We start from the raw sequence: 24,818 nt of genomic DNA, 5'->3' as shown, positions 1-24,818 counted from the left end.
GCGCTGCTCTGGTTCGCCAGAAGCGGCTTAGTCATGCTGGCCACACGACCCGGAAGCTGTACGCCCGCTCCCTCGGCCAGTAAAGCGAGATGAGTGCTGCAACGCCAGAGTCGGCCACAACTGGACCTAATGGTCAGGGGTCCCTTTACCTATCCTTCTCACTACTGGGTTTCAGAAAGGCAACCTGAGACAAGGAGAAGGAAACTATCAGACAGGGCGAACCACGAAGATGGTTACTGTATAAGTAAGAAGACAGCTGGGGGGGGGGGACTGAGGTTATAGGACCAACCTAATATATTATCCTCCCTCAGTAAAGGTTCTGCTGTTTTGGAGATTAAAATTGTTTGTTTTTAAACATTATTTCAAAAATTGTAGCTTGCCATAACTCCAGTAACTAGTTAAATAAATCATTTCTGTCCTAATTTTCTATAAAGCAACGTGAAACTGTAAGCATATGGATTTAAATAGCTATTTGAATGTAACGCTGCATATATTAATGCGTAATAATAATAGTTGCAAACCAATCCTGCGAGTGTTTACTGTAGAGGGAATGCTACTATGCTCAGTGGGACTGCGCAACTGAATTTCAGCCAAATAACCCAATCCTAAATTTACCCGTAAGTAAATTGAACTATGTTGTGGAGGATTGGGGGGTACGTGTGTGCCATTCCCTAGTCAGGGTCACAGCTCACGTTGGTGAGTTGTTGTTTTTGTTCTTCTACCCGCCTAATTTGGGTCTCTCGGCACTTTTCCTGAAGTAAATATCTCCTCAGTTTCCCGCCTTCTCCCCTCTCTCGCGCGCGCTCTCTTTCCCTCAAGCCTTTCGAACGCAGCGGCTTCTCCCAAGGCAAACGCCAGAGGGCAGGCGGGGGCCACGGGAAGCACAACCCCCAAACGGCAGCCCGCCCCCTCCCTCTTCGCCCCCGGCCCAATCGATGGGGGCGGCAGCTCTGCGCTCGGCTCCCCAGCCCTTGCCTCTCGGCTCTGGATTAGCAAAACTGGCGACGTGGGACAATCCCCCGGGCCCGGCCCCTTCTACACACACACGCACTCACACAAACACGCGGGCGCGCGCGCGCACTCCTCTCCCTCCCTCCCTCTGCCTTTCTCGCGCACACCCCTCCGCCCAGCCAGCCAGCCGACTCGGACGAGGTGAAGCGGGGACTCCAGCTGCTGGCGATACCAGTGACGGGGCTGCCTCGTCCCTCCTTCAGTCGCTGAGGGAGGGCAGCAGCCGACACGGCCTGCGAAAGAAAGGGAGGCGCGTCCCAGAGAGAGAGGCAGAGAACTCGCAGGGGCGAATCGTGAGGAGAATAAAAGGGTCCCGGCGGGTGAGGCGGAGGAGACGCTGCTGCCTCCAGGCGAAGGGAGCAGCGCCGCCAGCCGAGTGGGCGGGCAGGACCTGCGGGCCGGGCGGCTGGGGGTTGGGGGGCGTAAGCTGCGTTTGGTTGGCGGCGCTGTGGGGCGGCCCGCCCGCGTCCCCCATCCCCGGCTGGGCGGCGGCGGCGGCGGGACCATGGCGCTGCTGCGGGCCCGCGCGCTGTACGACTTCAAGTCGGAGAACCCGGGCGAGATCTCCCTGCGGGAGCACGAGGTGCTGAGCCTGTGCAGCGACCAAGAGATCGAGGGCTGGTTCGAGGGGGTCAACAGCCGCGGAGACCGGGGCCTCTTCCCGGCCTCCTACGTGCAGGTCATCCGAGCGCCCGTGGCCGAGCCCCCCGCGCCTCTGCCCGTGCCGGCCCCGGCCCGCTACGCCAATGTCCCCGGCGGAGGCTTCGAGCCCCTGGCGGCGGTGGTGGCGGCGACGTCGCCCGCCACAGCCTTCAGCAACCCTCCGACGGCCCAGCAGCAGCACCACCAGCAGCAGCAACACCAGCAGCTCCCTCCGCCGGCAGAGCCCTTCCAACTGCTGCCTCCTCCACCGGCCACGTCGGGCTTCTCTTCCTTCCAAGCGGTGCCTCCCTCCTACGGAGGGTCCTCCTATCAGACCAGCCAAGGCAGCGACGACGACTGGGACGATGACTGGGACGACAGCTCGACGGTGGCGGACGAGCCGGGCGTCCTGGGCAGCTCGTACCCGGACTACGAAAATGCGGGGATGGGGGTCGGAGGCCCCGGTGGCGCCTCTGGCAGGTACCGCCTCTCCACCCGCTCCGACCTGTCGCTGAGCTCCCGGGGCAGCCAGCCTGGTGCTCACCTGCACCACCCGGCCGCCGGTGGGGCCAAGAGCTCGGCCACGGTGAGCCGCAACTTGAACCGCTTCTCCACTTTTGTGAAATCCGGTGGCGAGGCCTTCGTGCTCGGAGAGGCGTCGGGTTTTGTGAAGGATGGCGACAAGCTGTGTGTGGTGCTGGGCACCTACGGGCCTGAGTGGCAGGACAACCCTTACCCTTTCCAGTGCTCCATTGAAGACCCCACCAAGCAGACCAAATTCAAGGGCATGAAGAGCTACATCGCCTACAAGCTGGTGCCAAGCCACACTGGGCAGCAGGTGCACCGGCGCTACAAGCACTTTGACTGGCTCTACGGGCGCCTGGTGGAGAAGTTTCCGGTCATCTCGGTGCCGCATCTGCCGGAGAAGCAGGCCACGGGGCGCTTTGAGGAGGACTTCATCTCCAAACGCCGCAAAGGCCTGGCCTGGTGGATGGACCATATGTGTAGCCATCCGGTGCTTGCGCAGTGTGATGCCTTCCAGCATTTCCTCACCTGCCCGAGCACCGATGAGAAGGCCTGGAAGCAGGGCAAGCGGAAGGCTGAGAAGGACGAGATGGTGGGCGCTAACTTCTTCCTCACAATTAGCGTGCCTGCTGGTGGTCCTGCTGCTCTGGACCTGCAGGAGGTGGAAAGTAAAGTCGATGGCTTCAAGAGCTTCACCAAGAAGATGGATGACAGCACCATTCAACTGAACCAGACAGTCAATGAGTTTGCTCGCAAGCAGGTTACTGGCTTCAAGAAGGAGTACCAGAAAGTGGGGCATTCCTTCAAGGGCCTCAGCCAAGCCTTTGAGATGGACCAGCAGGCTTTTTCAGTTGGCCTCAATCAAGCCATTGCCTTCACTGGGGAAGCTTATGATGCTATTGGTGAACTCTTTGCGGAGCAACCCAGACAGGACCTCGATCCAGTGATGGATTTGTTAGCTCTGTATCAAGGACATCTGGCCAATTTCCCAGACATAATCCATGTCCAGAAAGGTAATGTAGTTTTAACTATATCAGCTTACCTCTATCACCCAATTAAATTTGTATAATAGAAGTTAGACTTCTGAGTTATTGTAGTAAAATGTTCCAGAGGAGTATAGTATCCGTGTTTGTTGCATCAAAACTAAACAGTCCAGTAGCACCTCAAAGACGAATAATGAATGGCCACTGTGCTAATCTTGTACAGTATACACTTGACTTTTGTATGGAAATGTCATAAGTTCTGCCACCAGGATTACATTGCTCCCCCCCCCCCCAATGTTTGCCTTTTTCTCCCCTTTGTACCAATATGCATATATAATGGACCAAGTTATTGAAGATAACCTCATGTCAAATTTGGTTCTAGATTTGATTTTAGGCCACAGTCCTTTGCACACCTACTGGGCATAAACTTCACTGGTTGCAGTACTTCTGAGTAAGCATTATAGGATTGGGCTATAAAGTTATTAAAGACTATGGCAGCATAAAATTGTTAGTCTTTAAGGTGGCACAGTATGCTTATTTTTGGTAAAACACTGGAGACAATTCTGCCTCAGAAGTTAGCCTCTTCTGATAGGATTTATGGACTCAAGTTATTAAGGAAGTGCTGAATTTAAGGATGCTTGTTTTGAACCCTTAATGGTATGTTATTACCCTACCCTGCTCCCCCAAGCAGGAAACTATACTTGCCTATCATACTCAGGATTTGTGTTTGTTTGTAAAACAGGAGTGTAGTGAAGTACTGAGCAGTATTTTAAAAGAGTATACTTGTTTAATTGTGTCAGAGAGACCATTGCTTACTGTGTACCTTGTGAGTAGCTTCAGGGTTTTTTAACAAGGCGAAGTCAACCACAGAACACTTTAATTAATTTCAAGCCACATATGAGTTGTTTGGATCATTAATTAAACGAACATTAATGTATCACAAAGGAGCTTTTTAGAAAAACAAATACACTCTCTGCTCTGTCTGGATTTAAGGTTCACATTAGGGATGGGGAGCCTGTGACCTTCCAAACATTGCCCAACTGCAACTTGCACCACTCCTAACCATTGGCCCTGCTGAGTACAGCTGATGCGAATTGGGAGTTGAACAACAAGCTGCAGGGCTGCAGGTTCTCAGTCCCTGTAAGATTTGGATGCTTGGGCTTTGTTCCCATAACCACTTTGTAAGATTTGGTCATAGATGGACAGCTATCTAGTACATAAGTAGTTAACATTTCCGGGGTGGATTTTCTTCAAAGGCATGTAGGATTCTCTTTGTTTCCTTGCACCTGGTTTTCTACTGATCTAATGTTTCTCTATTTTAGATTTTAGGCCAGTTTACATAAATGAAACCTAATACAATACAATCTAATACAATTCAGAGCTATGTGATGAGGTTTGACTTCCTCTGTACAGATACAGCTGTGAAGTTAGTACCCATTCTTGACAGTGTGTTCATCACCTTGGTGTCTAATTTCTCTGTGCAGCTCTAATCAGTTAATGTGTTCCACATATCAAGGGCCAAGGATAAAAATGTCAACCTTTGTGGTTATCACTCCAGTCAGGACTATTTACATCCAGATAGAAAAACTTAATAACAAAACACAGTGAAAAGAGAGGTGGGAATTTTCACATGACATTCAAATCTGTTGAGGTAGGTCTTCCAGGAATATACAATTATTCTTGAAATCAACTGTAACTTGAGTATTACATGCTAGGAGCCTATAAATACATCGCTAATAAACCTTTTTAGCATTTGATGTTAGTGTATTGAAAAATGCCCTCATGGTTGAATTTATATATTAATGCCAAATACATTGTAATCAATGCTGTTGACCTTAATAGAGGTTGGCTTGTTTTGTCAATGGATTATAGTATGAGGTTTTCCAATTGTGTAAATGATGGATGATAAATTGTGACTTCTAAAAGATAATGACACTCTGAGAATACTATTAACCTACGTTTCACATTTGAACACTAATTTCTCACAGTAGTTGCAGCAAAATGCAAGTTGGACCATTAACATGCAAGTGTTTCATGATTCTTAATGATTCTTAATCTTTATATAGACAACTTTTCAAAAATTGCCATTTGAAGGAATACCTGCTTCAATCAGGTTATAGGCTATGTCTTGCATTACTGTGCCATTCTTCAAACTCATTTGATATGCTACCTGCACCTTCAAGGACAATGTGATTGCTGTGTGCCTTTACAATCGTTCTACAAGAAAGGACTTGGTGGATGCTATTCATTCGCACTATCATCATAATTCAGAAAACATTTAAAATATGAAAACATACTATCATTTTCACTTATCATTTAAGTGCTTTCGCTTGGGGCGGTAATTGTAGCTGGATTATTGATTTAAATACAAGTTATTTTACATGGATAGGGGTGAGGGTTTGTCTTATGAAGGAAAAAGCAATAATGGATACCTGCCAGCTCTTGAAAAGATTGGCTTGTAAGTCAGCCCATTTGAGTAGAATTAATGCGTGCCATGGATTCGTGTTGGCAGGCACTAAGTCAGTTAAAAATGGAAGTAGTTGTAGTGCAGATATTATCAAGCTGTTCCTTAGCCACCTTACATGTATTACTTGTATGCCTAAATACTGTAAATCAGCCTAGATGTAAACGTACCACAGAGTTTTCTGCTGACATTATCTCAAGATGCAGTACCTTAGATTATGCCAGCACAACTTGTGCCCCTTCAAACTAAGCACAACCTACTGGCCATGTTTAGTGACCTGCCAGGTGTTTGATAAGGCCCTGTTTGAGTCCCAACCCACAGGAGGTTTACTGAGATCTTGCTAGGCTAGTATACATGACTGGCGACCTACATTTGGCTTGCTGAGTCACAGATGATGCATGTCTGACCCACTTCCTCAATAATTTGTCAGCATTTTACAGTGTTTCACTCAAATCCTTACATAGCATGCGACTGCTTAAGCAATTTCTCAAAAATATTTGTTTCATTTTCTAAGTATATAAGCCATATGCTGTTTATCAAAATGGAGTGTATATAGTGGATAATGCTCTGGAGTTGGAGATGAGAAGCTGAGAGTCTCTGCTCAGATTTGAGTTTACTTATTGACTTTGAGTAACTCCCATTATCCCATTGCAGGGTTGTTGTGAGGATAAAATGGATTAAACCTATATGCACTGCCCTGTGCCCTTCTAAAAGAAGAGTAGTGTGTAAATATAAAATAAATACAACCTGTAATAAAATCAGTAGAGCCTTTCATGACCACATAATTACTATTATTAGCAATAGTACTGTATTTTTCGCCCTATAGGACACACTTTTCCCCCTCCAAAAATGAAGGGGAAATGTGTGTGCATCCTATGGGGCGAATGCAGGCTTCGCGCACCTCTCCGCAAGCAGCGGGAGCCCAGCACTGGGCTCCCACTGCTTGCGGAGAGTTGCCTGCATGCTGAAGCCTGCGCGCGCTGAGCTCAGTGCGTCCAGGCCTCGCGGACCTCTCCGCAAGCAGCAGGAGCGCTCCCGCTGCTTGCGGAGAGTTGCCTGCATGCTGAAGCCTGCCCGCGCTGAGCTCAGTGCATCCAGACTTCGTGGATCTCTCAGCAAGCAGCAGGAGCCAGCGCTGGGCTCCCATGGCTTGCAGAGAGCTGCCTGTTTGGGGGCTGGGGTCGGGGGAAGCTCGGGCTTCCCCCGCCCCAGCCCCGCGCCTGGGGGAAAATAATTTTTTCCCCCTTATTTCCCCCCAAAAAACCTAGGTGTGCCTTATGGGACGGTGCGTCCTATAGGGTGAAAAATACGGTACTTATGTTGGGCAGAACTCAGTAAGCTCCTTGGTATTCCTTGGAGCAGTGAAACAAATAGGAAGATGGCTAGAGTGCAAATGGTAGAAGACTTGAAGTGAATCTACAGTGTTAGAGCTCATTATTAAGTCTACTCGGTGTCTGTGATGACAGCAAAGAAGCAGTTCTTTTCTAACACTGTCATATATCCTCACATTCCTGTCCGTTGGAGTTTTTTGGGATGGTGTGGGGCATTCTGCCCATCTGACGATGCTAAACTCTTGGAGGTCCACTGTGATGTGTTTGCAAACTTAGCACAACCTTAAAAAAAAAAATCAAGGATAAAATTGCTGGCATCTACCATGGCTAGGACATCACAATTGAATTGAGTCAGTCACCACATAGGGGAGCAGTCTTCACCCTGTGCTATATGTGGTCCCATGTCTCCTGAAAGGACAGGTTTGTCACTTACAGGTGCTGCTTGATCCAAATTTGTCATTAGAAGTGCAATTTTTTTTTAAGTTTTACCACCTTGGGCTGGTATGCCAGCTGCAACCCTCTTTGTCCAGAGATAGCCTGGCCTCATATATCCATGCTCTAGTGACCTCCAAGATGCACTACTCTAATGTACTACTCATATGTGGAGCTGCCTTTGAAGACAATACAGAACCTGCACTTAGTACAGGCAACCGGGGTAGAGTTCCTGGCCCTTGCGCATGTCTGCAGAGCATGCATAAGCCCCACTCATTATGCCCCACTCCCGATACACCATTTTCCAGGTCCAAAATGACCCAGTCGTCATGTGCCAATTGAACACGTGCAAAATGGTTGCTGCCTGTACAAATGTGGCTGGTAGCTCACTAACGGTTTGGGCATAATGAGCATTTTAGGCCAGTGCTACACCAGCTATACTCCAGTCTATTTCTGGTGCAATTCAAAGTACAAGTTTTGACCTGTGAAACTTCTTACACTTAGGAGCAGGGTTGAAGGATCACCTTTCTCCATATGTATCTGTGCATTAAGATCCTGTTGTGAGCATCTCTGTCCATAGTTTAGGGGATATGATAGCTAGACCGTTTTTTTGTGCAAGTTGTGAGGGTTAAAGGAAATGACACCAAGTGTCCAGGAGCTTCATTTACAACCATCACTTATGTCTGCAATAGATGTGACTGGTCACAGGGTGTATCAGTATAGCTAGTTAAGCAAGTAAAAAGCTTTAAATGGATTTTTAAATGCCAGCTGTGGTGTGGGTGAAAGTGTTTATGTGGTTGCTGAAAATGGAATATGATAATAATCTATTTTAAGTTAGTGTAGTTTATCAAATCATTGATGAAATTTTGTATAGAATTGAGAAGCAAGCCATGCTTGCTCACTAGACTACAGCACAATAGGAGGCATCTTAAAGGTTAATAGATAATGTGCTACTTTTTCTTCCAGTTATCCTGGTAGCCCATTCTTATAGATACAAACTCCATTAAAGACTAAAGTTGATTTAAGGCCCATGCTTAGCACTGTAATGTAGTTTAGACCAATGAAACATTCTCTCAGGGTTTTAGCTTGCCAAAAGTGATGCATTGCCTGTGTGAAATATTTCTGAGAACTTCCTTTTCATTCCACTCCCCACCCCACCCCTGCAATGTTATTAATGGAAGTGAGCAGCCTTCCTTATACCCACACAGCAAGGATGAATTCCCATCCGCAGTGCCACATGTGTGGACCCTCCTACTCTTCTCTTTACCAACTAGGGGAGAGTAGGGACTGGAAGATGGATCTCTCATCTATTTAGTAGCAGGCAGAAGGCACACAAATATGGCTTTCGTTGATTTTGTGCCATAGCTCCTGTTCTCTGACATAAGCACAGGGGTCATTGACAAGCATATATCATGGCTGGCTAGAAAGCTAAACTAAAATTTACAAACTTTTGAGAATGATGCATTGGTCCTTTTGTGTGTAGTGAAAAAGCTGAAAAAAATACTGTTCTAACATTTCACAAGAAAGTATCCATTAACATTTGATGTATTGGGGTGAAACACTTTCCCAAAGTCTGGTAAGCTTCTCAACTGCACAATACTATGCATGTGTACTCAGAAGTAAGTGAAGTGAAGTTACTCTCATGGTAAATACTGGATTGTCACCTAAGTTACTCATAATGAACCGCCCTGAGACCCCCAGGTGTAGGGAGGTATATAAATTCAATAAATAATAATAATAATAATAATAATAATAATAATAATAATAATAATAATAATAATAAAAAATTATTTATTTAGAGCATTTATGCCTTGCTCTTGAGCCAAAAAGGCTTCCAGAGCAGCTCACATATGGTCAATTAAAGCAGACATGAACTCCTGAAATGTTCATTTTTGTGAGTTTTTATTATGTACCAAAATAATTTGCATTGAGGGAAATTGTTAGATTTTTCACCTTGTAAGTCAATTGCAGTAGTTTGAACATTGAAAAACATGGAAATCTAAACATGATGAGTACCTTGATAATGATTTCAATCAATTTGCACTAAGCACTGCTAACTTCGACTGGTGTTTGGTTTCAAACTGGCTCTCTAGGGATTTAGGCAGAAATTTTTCCCAGCTCTGCTTTGCCAACTAGAGAGGCTGTAAATTCAGTTTGCACCACCACACATGGAAAGCATAAAAGCACAAAAGGATTAACAGGTTGCCCATCACAATCCACTGGGGTGAAACAAGCTGCAAGTCCAGTTGAATAAGTACATTTCTGCTACTGGGCCTACGAAAGCCTTGTGTGTCAATTTTGAAATAGCTGAAGTTCCTAATGATTGTTTCCCACAGGCATTGTTTCTTTCTACGTAACTACGAGTCAGGTTCCTTAAGCATTTGTACCTGTTCTTGCCTGGAGTGTAGTTTTGTAAGTAGTGGACTAGGATGTGTGATGCTATTGCAGTGAAGGAAAGGGGTTTCTTCATAAGTGGTAACATGAAAGTGTTTCCTTATTTTAGCCAGAAACCACCACCTACAACTTTATTGGGAAATACATTTACAGCTCCTAGTGCATGTCTGTTTAAAAAACAACAACCTGTCAGCCAAATTCTTAACTGTCTGTTACTAAAGCTGGAACATATGTTGAAGCAACTGATAATTTAAAAAGTTCAAATCAGTGTGACATTTTGCCAGAGTTGAAAGATAATGAATTTCATGGATCAGGTTTCAGCACAAAAGTGGAAACCTCTGATCTGAATTTTCATCCACAGAACCTGGCTGCAAACTCGAGTTTTGTTTGATGCAAGGCTGTTGTTCTACATCTGCCTTCAGATTTATGCAGATAATGTGTCCCACACTAATTGCAATCATCAGGAGACAAAACAAACTACAAAAGCACTTATACTGAATGGCTTTCTTTAAGGAGCAAGTAATCTGGCCCCTACTTTGTAACATCAAAGACCATTATTTTCTTTGCAGCCTGAAAGCTCAGGTTGGTGGCCAGTATCTAGAGGAGTGAGCACACACAGAAACTGATGTCATAACTGCACTGTAAAAGCTCAGAAAGCAGTTGGGGATTGCACAAGAGCAGTTTAAAAGGGATCTTGGGGCAAGGGTGGGGATACTGTATACAGGCACACCAGTGACAATGCCCTTTGGGGGATTTGGTACTGGGGGAGGTAAAGAAAAACTCTCACTGGTGTGTGTTCACTATTGGTCAAATTATTCTCAAACCAGACTACATTCTTTAATAAATACAGAATATGCACACTGATCTTTGAACTCTCATGGGTTTTAAGGAGTACTTTTTGAATTCTGGGTTTTGAAGTAGAAGTGCTACAATAAAAGCAACTTGGTGGATACCCCAAATAGCTGCATCCTCCACTGATTTTAGCTTTCCATTCTCAAGCTTGTACATTTAAAAACTTGCATTGACAGGATAAAAAATTTAGGATGGTGTTTGTTCTAAAAGTTAAAATAGAAACACAGGGTTTTTTTAACTAGCTCCCTTACACTGCTGCATATGCCCATGGCAGTCTAAACTGTCCACTATAGTAGTATTTGCAATGTGTCACTCTGAGTTTTTTATATTTTAAAATTTGTTGAATAAGAAAGAAGGGTATTTGTGTTTTAAAGGGGGGGGAATAAAAATCTCTAAGAAAAAATAACATTGTAGCAAATAGAGGTTGATAACTATTCTGTGACTTTTCACTTCCATTTCAACTTCTATGAATGAGTGACTCTAAAAATGCTGTAAAGTTAGGATGATAAAATACATTGTATGAGTAGATTCAGCATGACTTAACCCTCCTCTCTTCCCTTCCCAGCTGCTCCCATCCCCACCTATATCCCTTCTACAGGGTCCCCCAAACCTAGATCACATAGTGGGTGGGGAAGGGGAACTCCTGTTGTGCAAGCAAATCTGCTTCGCAAGTGGTCCGGCACAGTTGGGTGTCACCCATTGTCATTAATGATATCCTTTTGAAACTTCCCAATTCCCATTCCTTTAAAAAAAAAAAAAGGGAAGGATGGATGGAAGGAAGGAAGGAAAAAGTTAATGTTGAGTTGCAACTTCATTTTTATAAGCCTACTTGTTTTGAGTTAAGGTAACCATCTTGCCACAAAACCTGTTCTGTAAGTTGGCATGGATAGTCTCAGTGAACACAATAGGACTATTGCTCTTTATGATTCAGCTGGCTAGGATACTGCAGAAGCACCAGAATTTTCTATTCAATAATACTAAGTGCAGCATCTGAATTGTTGTGAGGGTGAATGGGCATTCCCCAGCCTGGTGCCTTCTAGATGTTGTTGGATTCTAACCTCCATCAGCACCAGCTGGAATGTCAAATTGTCACAGATGACAAAAGTTGTACTCCCAACAACTAGAGGGGACCAGGTTGGGGAAGGCTGTGGTAGACCATTAGAGACTGTCACTTTTAGCATATTTTTTTCACAGTGTAGTGGCTAACTGGAAGTGTGATTTCAAAGTGATTTGGTCTTTGATCTTAACCCCTTTAATGTTAAGTAAATGAAAATTTGACTTCACAGCTTTGATTCCATTTCCAATTGTGTTAACTGTATTTCTGCATTAAGTAAAGTGTGCGATTTGTATAGCAGTATTCAATGTTTTTAATCTAGAGCCATAAATGTTCTTCGTTTGGTTTAAAGGTATGTTTAAAGATTCTAAATGAAGGTGGCTCATTTTGCCTGCTTTGACCTAGGATTTTAAAGTTTGTCATATAAAATTGCTGCACAGCAGGGAAGAGGAACCTGTGGCTTTCCAGATGTTGCTGGACTACAGCTCCCATCATCCTTGATCCTTAGCCATGCCTACTAGGGCAAATGGGAGATGAAATCCAACATTTGGAGGGGCACAGGTTGCCTAACACTGTTTGGTCCAAATCATAACCTGTTGTATCTAGCCTATTCCACTATATAGATTAGAGATTCTTACTAGTGGCGGTTCTCCATCAAATAATTATTGTTTTAAAATTTTTAATAAGTAAGTATTCATAACTTGAGGTAAGATTTAGTACATATCTTCAGCTGGTGTGCCTACACATGCACCTGCATTTTGCTTTTACATAGTTTGATTTAGAATTCAGGAAGAGAAGCTCTTTACTATATATTTTTTAACATTCAGTGACTTCCATGCCTGATGGAGAACAAACAGAATTGCACAGAGTCCTCTTCAAATTGTTCCTTGAGGCAGGTGTCCTACTCTGTAATCCATTAAGAGTCCTGCAGCTTGTGATTTGCATCTAGTGATGTTAAAATCAGATTTATGAAACAGATCATTTTGGGGCCAGAACATATACTTGTTTCTACTCTTGACTGCCATAAGAAAGTTTTTGCTGGGATTGGTAGAGAGTTTATAGTACACAGAAGTAGTACTCTCCAGCCTGTAAGTGCTGGTAACCAGGTTATGTCACCTCAACCAGCCTACAGGAAATATACTAACATTCTTGATTTATGTATTTTTAAAATGTAGCATTTTTATTTGCAAGTTCAAAAGCTTATTTAATGATTCTGTTAGTTCCTCCTTCAGATCCACTGTCAGTTGGCATGGCACTGCTACAGTATATTTATTAGGACTTTTGTTTTTATGTTTCTAATGAAAAGCCAGCCAAAACATTTTTAGCTCCTACAGCAATACAGCCAAGCCTTATCCAGGTCTGAAAACTATTAGAAGTATTATTTACAGGATCAAGTAAGCCAGAAAACAAGAAAAGATGTTAGTTTTTATTTATTTAAAAAGAGAACTGCTGTTAAGAATAATACATCTTGAAATACTTAAAACAGAACACTGCTTGCAACAGCCAAGGGGAAACAGGAATGTCATGAGGCCAAGAGAAGGCATTTTTAGCCAATTGCATCATTTCTTCTTGTGCATGTAGAAGCTTCATTGTAGCCTATGCTGCTCTACTATGATCATATAGCTGAGTCTTGGCTGTGTATACATCATGTAGCCTCACTTTTTGCAAGCAGGTGGTCCACGATCCATGATGGAATGCTATTGCAGGCTTAAGTTAGTTGGTAGAGTTCTGATAAAATCCTCATCGTTTCAGTTGGTAAGTTTTATTCATTTTGTGTGCCAGTGCAGAGTACGTATGGCCATAAGCTTGCATTGTTTATCCTAGCTGAAGTATTCTCTCATTACTTGTACATATTGTGCATAAACAATTGGAAAGGCATGTCTACTATTTAAAATGAAAAAGGTTCAAAACAAACAAGGCTTACTCTTTGTCTGACAACAACCAGATGTTGTATGTACGTCAAACTTAGCCTAAATCTGTTTTACTAGTTAAACAAACATTTTTATTCAGGGAGATGGCTCACCTTTTGTGTTAATCGGATTTTGAAGTTCTGGTCCACAATTGTTTTGAAAATGTGCAACTAAAGCAGTCAAGTGACTTGAAATTATACATCTCTCAGTAATGTCTCGCTAAAGATCCTGTGAGTTCTCTGTGACTCAGTGTGACTCAGAAGTGGTAATGGAAAATATGCAAGTGATATCTAACCCATTCATCCATTGTCTGTTTGCTTTTTTCGAATATACCTTACAGATTTAGGACTCTTCTTTGTTTGCCAGACCTAGCCAGTTCATTTATTCATTTGTTCATTCTTTCATTTGTTATATTTATGTTTTGGTCCTATCATTCCAGTAAGGCAGTAGTTTTCATACTGTTCTGGTACCTCAGGACCCTGGGGTTCCTTCCAAGTTTAGGCTTCTCAGTGAGAAAATCAATAATGGCAAAGTTCCCTGGAAAGCAACTTTCCACCATAATTGTTTTTCCCCTTTTATGCATACCCCTAGGGGAGTATTGAGTGTGTTTCCAAATGCACTCTTGAGAATTGTCAATGTACTTTGAACTCACTGCGCATAGGAGAACATGCTCTAGAATCCATTGCAATTTGGAAGAGTTCTTCAGCAGATAAATTGGTGCGGAAAGGATTCTAAAAGCTTTAAAATAAGTGCTCTAAAACTGGATTTGGCGTGCATGTGGTTCTCACATGTTTTAAGGAAGTGGCTTAAGCCAATCTGGTGGCAGCTGCATCCTTTTTGAACCAAGCTGGCCAAATCACCCTTGTAAAGAGCTGCCAGTTAAGATCCTACTGTAGCTACTTACTGTACAAAAAGAAAACAAAAGTTTTAGCATGGGACTTACTTGACCACAAAGGTAGATGGTTGCTTAAGGGTCCCCATTTCAAGGGGTATTTGCCACAATGGTCTCTCCCCCTGACCTCAGCATATCCGATGCTGTCAGCATTCTCCACAATTCTCTGTGAGGATATGCAACCTTCTGGGACACTGTTGATATGAGGTTGCCTGTGTCTTTTCCCACCCAAGGTGTTGAAAAGAAAACTTGAGCCACACCTGGGCAGAACTTTGTGAAGTGTACACCATTTGTAAATGTACAAATTCCGTTGCAACAAACAAAAATATGTTTGCAATGTGTTGAACGTTTAACCTCTTTTATGCCTTTTTTATCTGAAAGTTTTACAAGGAGAGTTGTATGTAAGTTATGGGGACAATTCTAAAGTCTGTTTTTGCCTTTTAATGACTTAGATTGCTGTGAAATTACAACTGGAATCTAGAAGTTTGAAGAATTGGATCTGTCTTATTTACTTGAGCAGTGGCTATAAATTCAGGCTTGTTGGGCTGAAAGTCTTACAGAAACACAGAATTGCGGGAATAGTAGTCTCACTTCCTTGCTCACTTTCTGTGGCCACACTGAGCACTCCAGAATTCACATATCTTCATTAAACTTGTTTATAATATTACTTTTCATGAAATGAACAGAGCTGAATTAACAATCAGGAGCTCTTCTTCACTTTTCACTTCTGGTTTACCCCTGAATGTGAAAATGTAATATATATGTTAAAGGTGTTACCTTAGGATAATGTCATCAACTATTAACCTGCAATCATGCAGAAGAAAAGCTATGATCACCCTTGAGTTCAGGCATCTCTTGTATTTTGCAGCAAAGTGATGTAAGTATGGTACATAGTACTGGTGATCTGAAATGCATATTCTAGGTGGAGTTTGCTTACAGCAAACAATTGTAAGCTGACTTGTAGGGTGAGGTAAATATTTCAGCCCAAGGCAGCTTACAATTGATCTTTTTAAAAAAGGATTTCAAAACCGTGTCTAGGTATGGTAAGCACTTTGGTGCTACATTCAGAATGCACACTGGATATACTATGATGTATTGCAGAGAGAATCTCTTAAGCAAAGGTTTTATTATCTCATAGAATATAGGAACAATTTCAGAATTCTTTAGACTGTGAACAGCAAGCGTAATTAGCGGTATAGCTTTTAATTAGACTTGTTCCAGTCATCTTTTAATTCCAGTATATCTTTTTTGTTCATTATGCAGGAGCCCTTACCAAAGTGAAGGAAAGTAAGCGGCATGTAGAAGAAGGGAAGATGGAGGTTCAGAAAGCCGATGGCATTCAGGATCGTTGTAACATTATTTCTTTTGCCACCCTGGCAGAAATTCACCATTTTCACAAAATTCGAGTGAGAGACTTCAAATCACAAATGCAGCATTTCTTACAACAGCAAATACTTTTTTTCCAAAAAGTGACACAGAAGTTAGAAGAAGCTCTTCACAAGTATGACAGTGTTTAATATGCTTAATTCTTGGACTTTAAATAATGGATATTTTTAAGCTTGTGGATGGAATGAACAACGGATACAAACTCCACTCTCAAGTATCTCTTGACACCTTTTGGGATGGTGTACAAGGATGATTTTGTAATCTGTTCTGGAGTCCAACTGAACCTAAAATTGCCTAAGGAGGACATAATTATGCCTATATAGTGGAGACTGTACTACACATTGTAACTAAGTTATACTCAAAATGCCTACACTACCATTGTAATGTTTTTGAAATAATGATTATACTATTTGCCTTACTGCTTTTTTGAAATACGGTATTTTAGTGCATAATATGCTGTAGACCTCAAAACCTTTTGGGTCTTTAAGGAAGTTGGTTAGATAAAAGCCTGCTTCAGATGCCTTTTTAAAATTCTCTTCGGTATGAATTTTAAAATTCAGCCAATTCTCTGTTTACAAATTCCTGTTAGAGCAGCTATGCGATTTTGTGCCTTTAGAATTACAGTTTTTCATTATTATTATTTTCTAGTAAACCACATTTCTATGACTGATTGAATGAAGGGTTGGCACCTCTGATAGGGCCTGATTTCAAACCTCACAGTGACTGAAAAATAACTTGTCATGTAACTTGCACACCTAGGTATTATGATAAATTTTGGCTGGAAAAAACCCAGGATTTAAAATCATTTTAGACTTTGTGCTGATTAAAAATACTATTTATTATTTGTACCAGAATCTTAAATCTACAAGCAAGAAATCAGCACTGCTGTATTTCCTTTCTTAACATGACAACGTAAAATATTTCACTGTAACATGTCTTTGAATAGAAACTTTGGACCACTTATCTAATAAAAGAATACTGAAGTATATCAGTGGGATAAGAGTAGAGGATCAGTGGCTCATATTTGTATGTATGTATTGTTTGTGAGAATTGCTTAGCGTGGCAGCTGATTTATTTGGTTATAAACCTGGTGTTACATTGTCAACTGAAACTTGCAGATCACAATTTGACAGTGGGGCCAAACCAGTCACACTATCCTAAAACTGCCTCTGTAGGAGTGTGCTTTGTGGCATAATATGCCTTGGCCATCTGCAATATCAGCAGCGGCATTCTAGTGTGCCTAAGGACTTACCTAAGCCCCACAATTAATTTTTTTTAAAAATAGTTCCCCTAATTGTAATTTCTTAAGTCAAATAACAATAATTTTGAAATACTGTCTTTATCCTATAGGTCTGTTTCCTTTTAATGTAATTAACTAACCCACAAAAGGACCCAACTGGTTCTGCAAGCCAAAGGGGCTTTGGATTTTAGTTCCTTAAATAACAACCACTTGTACTGAAACAAACAAACAAAGACCAGCAACTCCTTTAATCAGTTTTAAAAGTAGGTCTGCTGCAAACAAAAGAAAACAAAAATCCTTGTGGTTGTGTGGCCCCATACATTCATAGGACAAGCTTACTTCCAGCTTTAAAGCAACTGCTAATATGGAACTTTGCAACTCTAGTAGCACAGGTGTGGGAACAATATCACCCATACAAGAAAATTTACCAGGTTCTTTCTCTTATTAACTACATTTTTTATGTATGTGCATGTTGTATAAAGGGGAGAGGGAGAGAGAGAGTGAGTAATGGCAATTCATCATGTTGACATAACAAAAGTCAAGCTTGTAAGTTTTGCTGTAAGATGAGATAGTAGTTGTTCCATGGCACTAGTCTTCCTGGTTTCGCTGTTTTGTTGTTTCATTTCCTGGTTTTAACCAAGGAAGGGAAAAAATGCAGTCAAAAGACAAATTCCCCATCTAATCACACAATGGGGTTACCTACTAAGTCTGATGATTTAAAGTAAAGAAATAATGTGAGTACTTCCGTAAATATTTGTGCATTGTGCTTTATCATATTTTCACTTTCAAACTATGCTAGAGTATCTTGAAACAAATCTATGTGACATTGTACATCCTACTGTACATAGGATACCTTGACTACTAGGAATTTGTCCTGTGACCAACAAGCTGAGGATGAAGCACAGCCTTTGAACCTACCATGCTCAAGCATGCATACTAGGTTTGGGGGGCATTTTTCTTTGGTCTTGTGGATTTTTATTTGCCGAGGAAGGTTCTTTAATTCCTTATGCCACAATCCTTCAGCTTCTGGCTCTTTTATTGGACACTTATCCAGCGTATATTATGTTTGTATTTCATCACTGTTTTTCATGGATTCATCACGGATACAGGGAAAAGGTGAAGAAAATTAACTTCTAATGCTAAACTGATGTGCGGACTCCAAAGCTTTAGTCTTGCTCCCCCCCCCCCCCGAACAGATTATGGGGCAATCTAGTTTACTAGGAGTGCATGTCTTTCAGATGTTTAGCAGGCCTGCCATTACACAGAGCAGGCCAAAGTTGCTGTGATGTGTGAAGATGGTGCACAAATCAACCTCTGTATATTTTTATTTATAACAGCCATTTTATATGCCATCATTTTGGGCACAACTCAACATTATAAAAACATCATAAGATCAACAACCAAAGCTAGTAAAGGCATCAGTAGCAGCAGCATTAACTGCCACTAAAACCCTTTAACCTTAAGCATAATAAAACATAGGCGAGACTAAAATAAACATAAGAGCCCTGCTTGATCAGACCAAAGGTCTATCTTGTTGAGCATCCTCTTCTCAAATTGACTAGTCAGATACCTATGGGCCACATGCAACTTTAGAGCAACAGCTCTCTTCCCCACTTAGGAATAATAGCAACTGGTATACAGTAATACTGCCTCTGACAGTGGAGGTAGAGCATAGCAATTGTGGCTCATATCCATTAATGAATTTGTCTTCTACATCTTGTGGAAGCAAAATTCATAATTTAACTGAGTTGTGAGGAAAGGTTCTCTGAAAAGATTCTGATACAAAGACACCCAGTCCTTAAATGGCAATTCTTTAAAACTGGTATACAATTATGCAGCGTTGAGGGTCATGTGGCTTTTGAAGTATTCCTCAGAATCTCTGCTTCGTTCTCCAGTGTCCAGGACAGACATGTTTGCACCGTCCTTTAAGTGGGAACACATTATTTTTAGCTGAAAAGAGATTCCTTCCATGAGATCTGCAGACACAGTGAAAGAGGCCTGAAGAACAGGTTTGAAGGGACTTTAGCAGCATTCCCTCTGCATAAAAACTCAGGGCTTTCCCCCACTCTCCTTTGAACTTTCCTTGTGATAAAGGCCAAGCAAATAGATTGTTCCATGAGTTATGTATGCATATGGGGCATTGAGTAACATTGTGGCTTTAATTTTAGTAAGTGTTGTCACTGGATCTTCCCAGCAAATTTAGGATGATAGTGAGATTTTAAAAACCCAAGGGAAGGGGAGTGAACATGTAACTTAGCTTAGGGATAACTGTTCATATGGTTGCATTCCGCAACTTCTTACTGTTTTCAATGGAATGTTTTCCATTGCCAGTGACCACAAGTTAACTGTTGCTCGGAACTTCTTGTTTCTTTTAATGGGAAATGGGTAACTTTTCATGTTGAGCTGCTTCTCTCCCTAAACACTGAATGATACAGTGCTACCTCAGGTTACAGACACTTCAGGTTACAGACTCTGCTAACCCAGAAATAGTACCTTGGGTTAAGAACTTTGCTTCAGGATGAGAACAGAAATCGCGCTGCCGCAGCAGCGGAAGGCCCCATTAGCTAAAGGGGTGCCTCGGGTTAAGAACAGTTTCAGGTTAAGAACGGACCTCCAGAACAAATTAAGTTCTTAACCCGAGGTACCACTGTACTGTGCTAAGAACAGATGTGGCTTCTTAAGTGCACTGAAGTGTGCCTTTACGATTTGCTTTGCTGAATTCAGTGCATGGTTGTGCTGTGTCCACAGCTTATGGTAGAGGACAGACTGGATTCCAGACAGTTGTGTTTATATCTTTTTAGCGGACTGACCTGCTACAATGCTATAGCAAGCCCTTGAGTCTTTCAGAAGACTCATTCACACATTACACTGAACACAGGTACAATCTGTACAGATGTATGAGTGTTCGTGCGTAAGAGAATATGCTTGTTGATTTTCACAGATCAGTTGGCGGGTGCATAGGTATGCAAACTGTACATTTGGTAAATGTTACATGTGAATAAGTACAAGTGCACAGCTCAGATGGCAGTATACACAGGTACACAGATTGTACGATTGTTGGATGTAACATGTGAACACCCCTGAAGACATCTTTATTCTAATACAATCAGGGGTGCCAGGAGATAGTGACCAAGTGGAATTGAACTCCCTGCACATCAGAATTAAAGAACTTTCCTCAGTAAATAACAAATCCATAAGACCAAAGAAAACTACTCCCCAAACCAGTTATCATTCTCACATTTTGCCCTGTCTTATCTTGGAACATCCTCCTTCAAGTGGATGGGCACATTTAAAACACATTTATGGTTTGTTTCAATATACTAAGAAGAGGAGGAGGAGGAAGAGTTTGGATTTGATATCCCGCCTTTCACTCCCCTTAAAGAGTTTCAAAGCGGCTAACAATCTCCTTTCCCTTCCTCCCCCGCAACAAACACTCTGTGATGTGAGTGAGGCTGAGAGACTTCAGAGAAGTGTGACTAGCCCAAGGTCACCCAGCAGCTGCATGTGGAGAAGCGGAGAAGTGAACCTGGTTCACCAGATTACCAGTCCACTGCTCTTAACCACTACACCATGCTGGCACTAAAGTAACTCTGATCTTTGGACTTCTGTGACATCACAGCAGCAATGGCCAGTGAACTAGAAATTAATGAGCAGCATTTGCTTACTCCAGATTTTGTCTTTTGGGAGTTTCTGGTTGTTTTTCGGCAGTGGCAAAATTGCTGTGTTTGTTTTGGTCTTTTTTGTTTTTGTAATTTTTCACACTTTGTGCTTGACATCTCCGTATCTGGTAGCAGCAGCCACAGTTTGCCCTTATGACCGTGGGTGCCTGGGGCTGCATGCCGTCACTGAGGCGTGTGCTCATGCTACCTCAGCACTTGTGGGTGTCTTGTCCCCCCCTATTTAAAATTTTGAGGGGACTAGGGCACCAAGGAGTTGGTGTGCCTGTCTGGTAGCAATGAAATGCGCACAAAAATCCTGTTTTCCATTCAAGCCATATGGCACTAGTGGGACAAAATGAAATGTTGAATCTTATATGTGTTTGTAAACCCTACTGGAGCTTACTCCCAAATCAATGTGCTTAGGATTGCAACCTTAATTATTTTGAACTGTTGTCATTAAACAGACAGTTCCACCTTGAGAGATCTCCCAAGTGGAAGGTTGCAGTTTCATTGTAGTTTTGATTGGGCCATAGCAATATTGTCTGCTCCTTGTTTTATTTTAAATGCATTGTTACCCAGCTTGATCTCTTGGAATGGTGAAGTAGCCAAACCCAAAAAAATAGTTCAGCTAATATTAAATGGAAAGAGTTATACTTGGAAGTTGTGGAAAGTAGGAGCCTGTGGGAAATGGAGCAAAGATACAAAAATGCCTGGCAAGCTGGAGACCTTCCAGGGCAGACTTCTAAGAACCATCTGAACACTCCCTGATTCATGTAACTAGCAGGGCACGTGACTTTACAGTGGTTCGCTTAAAGCCTCTTACAGCTGACCTTTGTTAAGACATCTTTTAATTGTGCTGACACTTTCTGATGACTAAAGAGAACACGAGGTTTTGTGTTCTCCTGTGATTACTCATGCACCAGGAACCTTGTTAGCACCAACCTTGCAGTAAAGAGCAACTCTTACAACACACTGTCTGGTTTCCTGCATTCCTGCTGTTGGCGCCTCTCCAAATTCAACCTCCCACGTGAAAAAGAAAACTGAACACTTTGATTACAGCAGTTTGCTCTGAAAATTTAGGGGCTTTTGCAGTGCAACAAATAAAGTTGATCCAGAATCACAGTTTAAATACTTTGCTGTGTTAATTAGTTGAGGTTAGACAAGTGTGTATGTGCTCTAACAAAGCAATCATCGCAGGCCTCACACATTTTTCAGCCGAGGCTGTGGAAGTGTTTGCAATAACACCAACTTGCTGAGATTTCACTATGTAGACCAACCGAGCCCTCATTCCTGTGCCAAAGTAAATAGTCATATAGTTTTGTATTGCATTAGTATGTACAGCACAGCCTTATGGGAAGGTTTCAAAACTTTGAGTGTGCCCATGTTTATGTTGCTTTTATAGACTAGATTTTAATGGGGTTTGCATGGGAGTTCAGGTTTATGTAATGAAACAATAGAGATGTTTCTGGTGTCTTTATGGGGGTCCTGCTGTGCCAAAGTAATGATTCCATTCCTCATCCTGATTCATGGTCAGCATTTCATGCTTCAGAAATTATATGAGCCACAGTAAAACTCACAAACACTTTAATGCCAATGGTGGGCAATCCAATAAAAGCTGGGGGAGGCTAAAACTCATTTAAATCAATGGGACGTAAATACAAGGTGTGACCGGAAAGTTCGGTGAATGGTCACAGAAATCGGACAACGAGAAATATTTGAACATGCAATCGGCATCGAAGACACACGAAATGCTCACAACTGTGTACAGAGATGAAGCTGTAACTCGAAAGACAGTGTATGAGTGGTTTAAGCATTTCCATGAAGGGCGGCAAACCATCAAAGATGACTCGGTCTGGCAGACCGTCAATGAGCAAAACGGCAGCAAATGTCAACAGAGTTTGTGAGATATTGATGCGGGATTAGCATTTGTCCATCCGAATGATGGCGGAAGAATGGCATATTCTGCATGAAATTGTTACTGAGGTTACTGAGTTGTCCCACCCTCCTTATTCTCCCGATCTGGCCTCACCGGATTTCTTTCTTTTTCCAAAACTGAAATTACACGTCCAAGCTGCTGTGACGAGGGAACTGAAAGCAGTACGAAAAGAGGACTTTTCCAGAAGTTTCCAACAGTTCTACAAACATTGTCAACAGTGCATTGTATCAGAGGGGGGCTAATTTGAAGGCCTGTAAGGTATGTATGTTCAAATATTCCGATTTCTGTGACTATTCATCAAACTTTCCCGTCACACCTTGTATGTTACAGTGCAGTCCAAACCACATCTGCTCAGAAGTGCTTGCTGTTGATTTCAGCAGGGCATACTCCCAAGTAAATGGGGTTGGGATTGTATAGGTATATATTGATCTCAATAGAACTGAGCAACAATCCCCTACAAGAAACACCACCTACCTGTAAAACTGCTGTTGGGAATCTCATATTTACTATGTAATATCTAATGTAGTCATTTGTGCCCAGCTTCTGGTGGGCCTCAGTGTGCGTTAAAATCTCAGCAACGCCATAAAAATATTCCCCAAATACACTTTGGTGTTTTCCCACAAAATAAAAACAGGATGTAATTTAAAGTAGGCAATGACCCAGCTTTTTACTGGGCTGACCTCCACTAATGTAGGAATATGCAGGGGTTTTTTTAAGCACTAAACATTTCACAGCTTCCATCAATCTGTATCGGTTTTTGATATCCTATATTCAAATGCAGATGGGAAAAGTCAGACATTCGTATAAATCTGCTCCTTACAAATCTCTGTGGAAGCCACAGTGATGCCAGCTATGGGCTGATATAAGTAAATATAGTGGGTTGGGTGCTTGACAAGCTGAACATGCTTGTATGCATTTGATATTTGTTCCATCTGTTCCCATATCCCAAGGCAGACAGAAGGTAGATCTGGGGGTGACTTGCAGTAGATTGGCAATGGTTTTTGACTCCCAGCTGACTGCTCACTAGAACCAAATATCACCATCATGTTACCCCAGTACTGCAAGAATTGCATCAGGTGCCAGTTAGCTTCACTGCCCAGACACTGAGGTCCAGTGCCGAGAGTCTTCTGGCAGTTCCCTCACTGCGAGAAGTGAGGTTACAGGGAACCAGGCAGAGGGCCTTCTCGGTAGTGGCGCCTGCCCTGTGGAACGCCCTCCCAGCAGATGTCAAGGCGATAAACAACTATTTTACTTTTAAAAGACAACTGAAGGTGGCCCTGTTTAGGGAAGTTTTTAATGTCTGACACTGTATTGTTTATAATATTCAGTTGGAAGCTGCCCAGAGTGGCTGGGGAAACCCAGCCAGATGGGTGGGGTATTTTTATTATTATTATTATTATTATTATTATTATTATTATGGGCTAAGTTCAAGGTGTTGGTTCTGGTGTACATAGTCCTAGACAGCTTGGGACTGGGATACCTAAAATAATATATCACCCTTTATATACCCAACCAATCATAGTGCTCTGCAGAAAAAAAGGCCTGCAGAAAACCATCCCATAAGGATGTTCCTTCTGCACCATATAGGCACTGAGCCTTTAGTGTCAAGGCACCCGCCCTTTGAAATTCCCTCCTGTTAAATATCAGACAGGAACTGTCTCAGCTGCCTTTTCACTGCTTAGTGCATACCTTCTTTTTTCAACAGGCCATTTAAGCAGCTGTTTTCCCCGCCTGCATCTATACTGACATTGTTTTTAGCTGTTTTAATTGTTTTATCTTTGGTGTGTCTGCCACCCTGGGCTCCTTCAAGTGGAAGGGCAGGATATAAATTTAATAAATAATAAGCAATAGTGAGTTGTGCTGCTAAGTAAATTTAGACCCTGGATTTAATGCCTTAGGTGGCCACGTACATTCCTTCAGTTTTGAAGCACACAATCAACATTTATTTTCTCCCTTCCAGCTGCCATCATTCCATATTTTATAACTGCATCTATCTTCCTGATATGAAACAGAGAAACAAACCCAGTTTTCCAACTGAGCACATGCAGTTTCACATCTTTAAGTGATTTTAGTATTTATATGCTGAGAATATTTAATACACTCAGAA

At 42.3% G+C, this 24,818-nt stretch overlaps 2 protein-coding genes and 1 long non-coding RNA gene across 5 annotated transcripts in view; 1 reads left to right on the top strand and 2 right to left on the bottom strand.

Moving 5' to 3' along the window:
- The window catches only part of ARL15 (ARF like GTPase 15), a 190,010-nt gene extending 189,214 nt beyond the window's left edge, over window positions 1-796 (bottom strand). The window contains exon 1 of one of the 3 annotated variants that reach the window (XM_083403187.1): window positions 693-796. The gene's annotated coding sequence lies outside the window, so the exon portion shown is untranslated. Of the gene's footprint in view, window positions 1-599; window positions 633-692 lie in introns of those variants that run through there. The other 2 variants (XM_083403190.1, XM_083403189.1) reach the window with 2 other exon arrangements.
- Window positions 797-903: 107 nt separating this feature from the next.
- Window positions 904-16,878, top strand: SNX18 (sorting nexin 18). Its single transcript, XM_083402879.1, has 2 exons — window positions 904-3,191; window positions 15,754-16,878. Exons 1-2 carry the CDS (start codon window positions 1,517-1,519, stop codon window positions 16,005-16,007), a joined length of 1,929 nt encoding a protein of 642 aa, XP_083259005.1. The 5' UTR covers window positions 904-1,516; the 3' UTR covers window positions 16,008-16,878.
- Window positions 16,582-24,818, bottom strand: part of LOC310659595 — a 32,803-nt gene continuing 24,566 nt past the window's right edge. Inside the window, exon 3 of the long non-coding RNA XR_014502840.1 lies at window positions 16,582-17,742. This is a non-coding gene — a long non-coding RNA (uncharacterized lncRNA). The remainder of the gene's footprint in view (window positions 17,743-24,818) is intronic.

The sequence above is a fragment of the Podarcis tiliguerta genome, assembly GCF_965153285.1.
Source record: "Podarcis tiliguerta genome assembly, chromosome: 11".
NCBI lineage: Eukaryota > Metazoa > Chordata > Lepidosauria > Squamata > Lacertidae > Podarcis > Podarcis tiliguerta.
Note: the sequence above shows the minus strand (reverse complement) of the source record. Positions and strands in the feature narration are given on the sequence as shown.